The 10,306-nt window shown below is 36.5% G+C and overlaps 1 protein-coding gene across 1 annotated transcript; it reads left to right on the plus strand.

The window, feature by feature from the left end:
• On the plus strand, window positions 89–7,703 carry LOC109721943 (ATP-dependent 6-phosphofructokinase 6-like). Its single transcript, XM_020249774.1, has 14 exons — window positions 89–587; window positions 3,540–3,586; window positions 3,680–3,719; window positions 3,898–3,960; window positions 4,042–4,179; window positions 4,440–4,598; window positions 4,689–4,742; window positions 4,905–4,973; window positions 5,102–5,231; window positions 5,524–5,564; window positions 5,731–5,955; window positions 6,383–6,431; window positions 6,544–6,698; window positions 7,202–7,703. Exons 1-14 carry the CDS (start codon window positions 321–323, stop codon window positions 7,394–7,396), a joined length of 1,632 nt encoding a protein of 543 aa, XP_020105363.1. The 5' UTR covers window positions 89–320; the 3' UTR covers window positions 7,397–7,703.

Raw genomic sequence — 10,306 nt, forward strand, 5'->3', positions numbered from 1 at the left:
ATTATTCTAACACCGGGTTCAGGGATGAGGTGGTAGACCTGGTCCAAGCACTCTAAAATCAAGTACGTCTCCTCCCTCCGCGTAATCCTTCGAATCCCCGCTTCATAATTCACACACATTCTCTCTCTCTCTCTCTCTCTCTCTCTCTCTCTCTTCCCTTCACGAACGAAAACCAGCGTCTGAAGCTTTTCAAAGTCGCCGCCGGTTTCATATTTACATTTCTACCCTTTTCCCCCTCCTGTATAATCGTACTCCTCTCCTCCGTACCTAAAACCCTAATCCCTCTTCTTCTTCTTCTTCTTCTTATTCCGCTTTCTCTAATGGCGTTTGTTCCTAAATCGCGTTCTCCGCATGAGGAGGAGGCGGTGGAGACCGACCACGACGCCCCCAACCCGCGCCAGCTCTACGGCTTCCCAGCCGCCGCCGCTGCCCCGATCGCGTTCCGGACGCGGGGCTCTGAGCTCAGGCTCCGATCGTCCAGCGACAACATGGTCGAGGAGGAGGCCAACGCGAAGATCGTCGAGGGCGACTTCGGGTACGTCCTCGAGGACGTACCCCATCTCGTCGATTACCTCCCCGATGTCCCCGTAAGCTCCCCCCTTCTTTCGGTTTTTTTTTTTGGGGGGGGTCTTTTTCATATGTAGGAAATTAATCGAGTTAGTAGATTTTAGATCGAAGGTGATGGGGTGATATAGTGCATTGTGAAATTGATGCCCAAAACTTTAAAAAAGTTTTGATTTTTAGTGCCGGATCTTTCGTTTCTTTTGATTTTGCTTGATTTACTCGGAAAATTTCATCCAATTTTATTGAAATTTGATGGTTTTGGTTGAATTAGCTGTGGAATATTTCATCAAGTACTGCCAATTTTCTGTTTGGTTACAATGCATTTCATCAGAAAAGCTGACAATACTGTTGATTTCTGATAGGGACACTCGTAGATGAAACATGGTATATGGTTTGGCAGTAAGGGTGTGTTTGGATCCCTGTAAAACTCCTCCGAAAAAAAATTTTCGGTTGAAAATTTTTTTCCTATGTTTGGTTGTCCGTAAAATTCTTTTTGGAAAAGTTATTTTACAGATTTTTTTGGAAAAATTCGGGTTTTCGTTTTTCGTGTTCCGTCCGCGTAAAACGAAAACTAAGAAGGAAAGGGCGCGGCGTTGGGCGCAGAGGGGAAGAGCAGGCGCGCGCGGTCCACGAGGCTGAAGGGGCCTTGTGGACCGCATGAGAGGGAGGTCCACCGTGGACCTCCCTCTCATTATATATATATAGATATTTTTATATATATATATATATATAGCAGGACTGATGTGCTCTCAGGAGCACGGAGGCCTCCGTGCTCCTGAGCTGTTTTAGATAATAAAATTTTCAAATCGACGATCGGCTCCGTTAGACTTGATCTAGGATATTTGAAGTTTCTAGAAAATAATTTTTGCGATTTTTTGATATTATTTACCTAGTGATCAAAAGGATTCAAAATCAATAATTTTTAATGGTTGATATCTGCCGTTTCAAGTTTAATGGTGTAGAAATATTCAAATCAGATGAAATTTTGATACAAAATTCTTTATACTATCTACAACAAGATTAATATTTCTGATCGAAAATTTTAGTGCTATATCACCACTTTTTATAGAATTTTTATTTTCAGCCGTTAAAAATTATTGATTTTGAATCCTTTTGATTGCTAGATAAATGATATCGAAAAATCGCAAAAATTATTTTCTAGAAACTTCAAATACGCTAGATCAAGTCTAACGAAACCGATCGTTGATTCGGAAATTCCATCATCGAAAATGGCTTAGGAGCACGGAGGCCTCCGTGCTCCTAAGAGCACAGCAGTTCCGCTCCATTGCTTAGTATTTAATCACATGGCAATTGACTTTTCCAGCCTATAATAAAAAATTATAAAGAGAGGGCCAGCAAGTTGGAGAACTTGAAAGTAGTGTCGGTCTGTGGGAATCGTTTCACAAAACCGAATTGGTGGTTTGACATAGAACAGAGAAACAAGTAGTATAAGTAATCAAAACTTTCCACAACCTATGTAGCCTATATAATTAAAAAGGGACAGTTATATATATACCTCTTAAAATCTTTAAAATATTTTATATATTTTTATATTTTTTATTCTAAATATATCCCTTATATATTTTTTTCTGTTACTAAAAAATATTTCTGCTANGCACCATGAAGGTGGTGCTTTTGAGTTTTTAGCCATTGGATGGAGAGATGTGAGGTTGAGATGATGGTGGTAGGTGGTGGTAGGTGAAATAGTGTTTGATCCAAAGGCTATTAGTAATCAAGGAGTAGATCCAAGGGTTAGAAACTTAGAAGCACCAAGGGGTTGGTGTTTCTAAAAGTATTCTAGCTCAATTCTATATATATATATATTAGTTATAAATATATATTTATTCATTATATATTCATTTATTTTTTTATAGAAATATTATTATATAATATTATAAATTTGTACTTATTTATTAATATTTTTAAATATATAACTCTTATATATTATATAATATATTTATTATAATTTTAAATATATTTAATCTATATATAAAAATTATAATAATAATATATATAGTATATTAATTATTATATAATAAAAAATATACTAAATAGGCTTTTCTTCTCCTTTCAACCAAACAACCATCATCGAAAACTATTTTTCTTTTCCTACAAACCAAACACTAAACTACGTAAAAAAAATTTTCCACCGAAAATTTTTTTTCACAGTTTTACGTCAAACCAAACAACCCCTAAAGTTAAAAGTTTTGAAGTTCAGATGTGCATTTTGAAATGAAATATAGTTCATGAGCTTCATATTATTTAACGTATTTTTTACTGGTGTTAGTTCCGTTGATATTATATCAGTAATTAATTTGGTAATCAGCGATTGGAAATATTAAGAAGAAGATGGATGGCTCACCTGGGAACCTCTGCTTCAATTTGTATGAAAAGTTACTAGATTTCACTAGATAGAGTTTCTGGATCTACATAGTGATAGGTCATGCTGATAAGATCAGATGCTTGACCCTTCCTCATTAACAGAGACAATGTCAACTTCATGGATCTGTTTGGCCTCTTTCGTTGTTTGAGATTGGAATTTGATGTCAATGCTTCGTGGATCTGGGTTTATTTCCCCCTGTTTTATACTGATGAATTAGTTGTTTCTTTTGATGTTGAATTTGGGTAATCAGTGTTAAGCTGGAACTCTTTTACTTCTGTTCTGTTAGTTTTATCACACTTGCTTTGTACTCTCTTGCTTGACTGTTGTAGTGAGCAATTCGTTTAGCAGTTTCTTTCAAATTGTTATGCCAATTGAATTACTTAGTGCTAGTCAATCACATTAATTTGATGGAATTGAATGAAACTGAACTTGCAAATTTCTCCTTGCGTGATCTTCACATGAATTCTTTGTTTTCTGCTACTTGTTTGTAAAGTTGATTAACTATCTGGGAAAAGGGAATGTATGTTCAGTTTCTATTAAAACCTATCAAGCAAGACTTTAACTTGAATGCTTTGATAATTTATTTTGGCAGACATATCCGAACCCACTCCAAGATAATGCCGCCTATTCAGTTGTCAAGTAAGTTTCTTTATCCTATCCTCTATTGTCAATATCTAGCAGTTACCTCATAGAAGACTAAATCTAAATTACCTTCCTTTAAATGCTTACCAGGCAGTATTTTGTCAACGTGGATGATACTGTGCCCTATAAGGTAAATTATCTTTTATATAAGCTTGGTAATAATGTATATTTCTAGTCATGCTTTTCTCTTTGACTAGTGATGATGCAGTGCCATCAAAGACTTGATCACATGATTTGTGGCCAAACTTGGCTTCCGTTAAATATCTTTGACAATTATAAGTTTGTGATACCATTTGTTCTTTTAACAGATTGTTGTTCAAAAGAATAGCCCACGAGGAGTACACTTCCGGCGTGCTGGGCCCCGTCAGAGGGTAAATTGTGCTGCAGCTTTTCAATTATTTAAAGACCATGCATGCCCTTGGTCTGACATGAAACTATGTATCTATTCTCAGGTATATTTTAAATCAGATGATGTGCTTGCATGTATTGTAACCTGTGGTGGCCTTTGCCCTGGGCTCAACACAGTAATCAGGGAGCTAGTATGTGGTTTGTCCCATATGTATAATGTCAAACAAATCCTCGGCATAGAGGTGAGAATCTAAGTGGTAAATGGATTAGTTTTTCTTTATCTTGTTTGGACCTTTTCCTATTGAATTGCAAGAATTCTTTCCTCTAGTTGTTCATATTGTTTGTTCTTATTCTAGTTACTTGTACTTCCTACCTGTATTGCTTGCTAAACTTATTGATATAGGTGCAATGGTAGTTCTAGGTGCTTCTTGTTATTTTGCTCTGTAGCCTAATTTAATCATATCATATGTATAGTTAAATTTTAATATTGGAGCATCTATAGGGTGGATACAGGGGATTCTATGCTCGCAACACTATACCCTTGACACCAAAGACTGTCAATGACATTCACAAAAGGGGCGGTACCATCCTTGGAACATCCCGGGGAGGTCATGATACTATAAAGATAGTTGACAACATTGAGGACCGCGGAATTAATCAGGTATACAGGAAATGTATGCTGTAGTTTTAACTACCTGTAAGATTTATAATTCTTGAATTCAGGAAGATGATTTATTGGGTACTTCTCCAGGTCTACATCATTGGTGGAGATGGAACTCAAAAAGGAGCATTGGAGATTTTTAAGGTAATTTTGATTTAGAAAGTGAGATATCACAATATATTATATATATTGATCAAGAGCATGTAGACTTTACCATGTAGGCTAGAGAAGTATGTTTTAATTGTTAAATTTTGAGGGAGTAACTGATAGCAAACTATTTTGCTATTCCTACTGAAATTTTTACAGGAAATTCGGAGACGCCGTCTCAAAGTTGCTGTTGCCGGAATTCCAAAAACAATAGATAATGACATTGCGGTTGGTCATAATCTCTATATATGACTTTCCTACCAAAAAGCTGCATTTTCTATTTTCTTTTTCCTGTTTAGTCATGAATCTCTTAATTGAAACCAATTTAAGCTTTTTGTCATCTCTTGTTGGCTCAGGTTATTGACAAGTCATTTGGTTTTGATACTGCTGTGGAGGAGGCCCAACGTGCCATTAATGCAGCACACGTAGAATCTGAAAGTGTTGAGAATGGCATAGGCCTAGTAAAGCTGATGGGTCGCTATAGTGGTTAGTTTTTTGATTGATTGATTGAATACATGATAATTCGTTCTTCAGCAATTAACTTGTACAAATTTACATGTTTTTTATCTTTTTGTTTTTTGTCTTTTTTTTTTTTTTTGGACCAAAGTAATAATGTAAAACTTTATAACTTTAAGCCCTACCTACAATCTGATAAATTTTCTAATGTTTGTCAAAATGGTAATTCCAATATGTGCTTATTAACGTCATTTTTCTTGAATTATTTCTAATTCTCGTGCCATGTTTTACTTCTCATATCTAATGAACTCTATTATTACAGGTTTCATTGCGATGTATGCTACTCTTGCCAGCCGAGATGTGGTAAGTGTGATACCTTCTTTATTTGCGTCGGTTAAATTTTCCTTTTCTTTGAAGTTCTGCCACAGCTTGTGTTAGTATATTGATTCTGAGATTCAACACAAAATATTGTTTTCTCCTTCCAGAGAAGATAATACTTTTTTGTATATTTTTCTTTCTTTTTTTTTAGGACTGTTGCTTAATTCCAGAATCACCATTTTATCTGGAAGGACCAGGTGGACTTTTTGAATACATTGAAAAGAGGCTTAAAGAGAATGGACACATGGTTATTGTCGTTGCTGAGGGGGCTGGTCAAAAACTTATTGCTGAAAGTATGCAGTCCATGGACCACAAAGATGCCTCTGGAAACAAGCTGCTTCTTGATGTTGGTCTCTGGTTATCTCACAAGATTAAGGTATATAATCACTATGTACATATAGGATGGTATATAATCACTATGTACATATAGGAATTTCTACTTCTCATTTTTTATCTGTCTAGCTTGTAGTTTGTTCTTGCACCCTTGTTTTCTCTTTTGATGCCAATAAGGCTATATTCTATGAACTGAGAAGCATATAATCATGCCTGAAGCATGTGAATTGTTGATGTCTAAGCTCTTCATCCTTCTTTTGTCAGTGAGTACAACCATAAACCTTATTATTCGTTATCCATATTTCGAAAATGCTGTCAATATCAGCTTATCGTGGTATATTGATAGTTGTTTCTCTTTCCATGCTTTATAGGCCATTCCTAGTGCTAGTAATTGGCCCTAAGATGTCTTGCTTCAACATTTTGATGTATACTTCTTTAATATATTAATCTTGTTCCGTTTCTTAACATAGGCTTACTTCTCCAGAAAACAGAAAATGGTGATAAATCTTAAATATATAGGTATGTTATCTTTGGCTTCTTCCACGTCTTCAATTCCTTTTAAATGATTGAACATAACTCATCATTCTCCAATTACTTTCTGGGAATAATATATTCTGCTATTCATTTCCAGATCCAACATATATGATTCGTGCAATTCCAAGCATTGCATCTGACAATGTCTACTGCACCCTTCTAGCTCATAGTGCCATCCATGGTGCAATGGCAGGATATACTGGCTTCACTGTTGGACTAGTTAATGGCAGGCATACTTATATACCATTTCATGTAAGTATTGCTAACACTTAGCGCCTTTAACATGCATGTGTTGCATATGTAGCTTTGGTATTTTAATTATTTGGAATATTCATGCTGAAAGATGAACCACAACTCTATCATCGTGACTGGCCCCTCTTTCACTTTTGCTTACTTTGATTTGAGTTATTTTCATCATTTGAATTGGAGATTGCATTAAAATCAGCAATTACAGGAATGATTCAAATCAAAGTGAGCAAAATTTATTTAAAAAAGAAAAAAATCAAAGTTGGGGTGTTCTATTTCACTATGGTCGTTATTAGAGGTGGTCTCCACACATCATCACCTAATTTTTCTTTTGATATCTAATACTAAACTGAGGAGCAAAATTAGCTTTTATCTTTTTATTTCAGTTTGGCATGATTCTTTGAGCTAGTAACTGATACTGACCTCCTTCAATTTCTCCGTCCTATTTTTCTACCATTTTCTATCCTAAGTCCCTGTATATGTGATGCAAAATTTTCTCATCACTGCAGAGGGTGACACAGACACGAAACAAGGTCGTGATAACCGACCGTATGTGGGCAAGGCTACTGTCATCAACCAACCAGCCAAGCTTTTTGAGTGCCAAAGACATTGAGCCAAAAGAGCCCGAGAAGCCACTGGAAGGATCGACCGCTAAAGGCAACCGAGATGGAGAAACCACTTTACCCAATGGTGAGGCCTGCTAGAGCGATGATTGCCATTTTGACTGCACTATTGGCAGATATTTTGACAGATAAATTTAAACCATGCGTGTGATTTAAATTATTTAGTGATGCTTTTAGTTCAAAGTGGCAACCCAACTATGTGACATGTATCTTGTCTTTATATTAACTTATAAAGGCCTGGTAGGAGCAGCCTAGTGTAGTTTGTATGAACTTGTTATCGGATATACAGCAAATGTTGCTCCTGAGAGAAATATACATAAATGTGCATGATGGGAGAACAAAGAGTTTTTGTTGGTGATTTATCAGATATCGGGCCTCGACTTTCCTATGTTGTTTGTTCTACTTCTAGAGATGGATGTAAATGTGGAATTCGCCATACTGAGTGTACATTAATGGGGAAAAAAAAAACTCCAATCAGTGCTTGAGTGTACTTTCATCTTCTTTTGTGCAGTTGAAAAGAGAAATTGGCATAACATTACTCTTAATAAGAGAAAAAAATCGAATTATTTTAGCCCATGTACTACATGTTATGATCTCCTTAAAATAAGCATCCCCTCTACATACCCTGTCACTGATATTTTCTTTCTATTTATTAGCAAACTGAGGCAATATATAATGTTTCATCACCTTAATGGCCCTCCAATGTTTCAACCCTTGCCCTATTATTTCTGCTGTTTATTGCCTAGTATTTGTGTGGTTATTGATCATGCATTATTCTTTTGGATTCTTACAACATATCTCCATGTAGAAAACGATCCTCTATCGTCTTCGTCGTTGGCGTCAGCAACGCCATTCAAGTCTTCCCCGGTTGTGCATGGAGACATGCTGGCGTCAGCGACGACGATCGACACTACATTCGATAGCGACCGACCGCCGCAGGATTCGGAGTCGGACAGCCAAAGCGACGGGCCGCAGAAAGATAGTCCGAAACTCTATGTAGAGGAGGAGAAATCCGATGTCGACACCGCGAGCTCATCGTCGAGGTTTCGGTCGCTTCGATCTTTCACGAAGTACGTCCGGGCCAAAGGATGGAACGCGCCTCGATCGACGGCGCCGACTCGCCGGTCACGGTCACTTCTTGGCGACGAACTTGCGCATGCCCATGGTCATGGAAGAGAAGGTGATGAGAGGAAGGATAGGGGAAAAGAAACAACGAGGCCTTATTGGAAGTGAAATTACAATTCATGCATGGGGTCTTGCTATTATTTATTTATTTATTTATTTATTTATTGACTCTTTTTTTTTTTGGAGCTCTTGTATGTCAGTATCTGTTTGACTGAATTTTTTATGGCAAATAGATCCAAATAAAGTAACCTAAATGCTTTAATTATGAACTAATTGCATTCATATTCAAACGTATGTACAGCATGTAGTTTGACATTGAATTTTTCTTTTCTTTTTTTTTTCTCGCTTTTTTTTTTTCCTTACATTTGATTGAAGGCTTGAATAATACCACCACCACCACATTTTTCATTATATTAAACTTGGCGAATCTCGTTAGGTAATGTTGCATGTTCTTAGTGTGAGACAATTATGCAGTTTTGCCAACCACCATAGAGAGATAATATAACACAAATTAAGTACAAAATAAGTCACTTGGCAAGCAGATGAAATTAGCTTAGAAGATCCAAATAAAAAGGGGCTGAAAAAATTGAATAAAACTTGTTTCAAAGAACTGAAAAAAATTAATTAAAAACTGATCAAAATTAGAGGAATTGACAACTGCCCGTAACCATCACTAGCCTTCCTAGTGGCTGATAGAATTAAGTTTTGTTCCTGGCGACCAAGTATGTTTACTACATAGTATATGAAATAATGAAAATCAACATCTCATCTTTTTGTCTCTTCACCAAAAGCAGGCATCTTATAGGGCTGGCAAACGAGCGAGCCGGCTCGCGTTCGACTCGTGTTCGGCTCGATATTCAGCTCGCTCGAGCTCGACTCGAAATTAAATGAGCCGAGCTTGAACAAAATAAAAGGCTTGAAATTCATTTCAAGCCGAGCTTGAGTATTACTCGGCTCGTTCGAATTAAGCTCGAAAAGCTCGAAAAGCTCGAAATATATATATATATATATATAGAGTCCGGCTACTATACTATCGATAGTACCAAGCCCTTGGTACTATTGAGTTTTCTACCGTTAGATCTACCCTTTGATCATTTCCACCCGTTAGATTATACTATTAAACCAACCACCCACTCAACCCTAGAGGACCACTATCAATTTAACCGGGGACCACTATCATCATAATCGCAAATCTATTCATCCAACGGCCAAAAACTCAATAGTACCAAAGACTTGGTACTATTGATAGTATAGTAGCATAATTCTATATATATATATATATATATATATATAATATATATATATATATAATATATATATAATGTATTTAATTATATATAGATTTTAATTTAATTTGGACCATTATTGTTGCGCCCATAAAATAAACCCAACAAGTACAACCGTGCAATTGAGTCCAATTCTAAATTTACATAACACGCTCTCTCTTTCAGACTTTCACTATTGTACATAACACTAAAATATGATAACATTCAAATTTCCAAATCTCTAATTCCCCCCTCCCCCCCTCTCTCTCTCTCTCTCTCTCTCTCTCTCTCTCAGGCCTTCATCCAGTCAGGCAGTCACCCTAGCTCACATTTCTTGCAATTATTTTATATTTTGAACTATTGGACATATTGCATCAAATTGTAGGTAATGTTCTATAAAAATTAAACCATTGATTATATAATGTCGAGAATTTCAATCGGCTCGTTTAGAGCTCGAGCTCGGCTCGACTCGAAATTAGGCTCGCTCGAGCTCGGCTCGAATTAATTTCAAGCCGAGCTTGAGCCTAGATTTAGGCTCGAAATTAATTTCAAGCCGAATTTGAGCTGACATAAGCTCGCTCGAGCTCGGCTCGTTTCCACC

This window comes from Ananas comosus, linkage group 16 (genome assembly GCF_001540865.1).
Source record: "Ananas comosus cultivar F153 linkage group 16, ASM154086v1, whole genome shotgun sequence".
Lineage (NCBI taxonomy): Eukaryota > Viridiplantae > Streptophyta > Magnoliopsida > Poales > Bromeliaceae > Ananas > Ananas comosus.

Bases quoted from the DNA above. Each gene is read 5' to 3' on its own strand.
- LOC109721943 (XM_020249774.1), top strand. From the start codon at position 321: ATGGCGTTTGTTCCTAAATCGCGTTCTCCGCATGAGGAGGAGGCGGTG. The intron at 3,961-4,041 runs GTAAATTGTGCT...ATCTATTCTCAG, and splicing joins GTGCTGGGCCCCGTCAGAGG to GTATATTTTAAATCAGATGA. The intron at 5,232-5,523 runs GTTAGTTTTTTG...CTATTATTACAG, and splicing joins GCTGATGGGTCGCTATAGTG to GTTTCATTGCGATGTATGCT.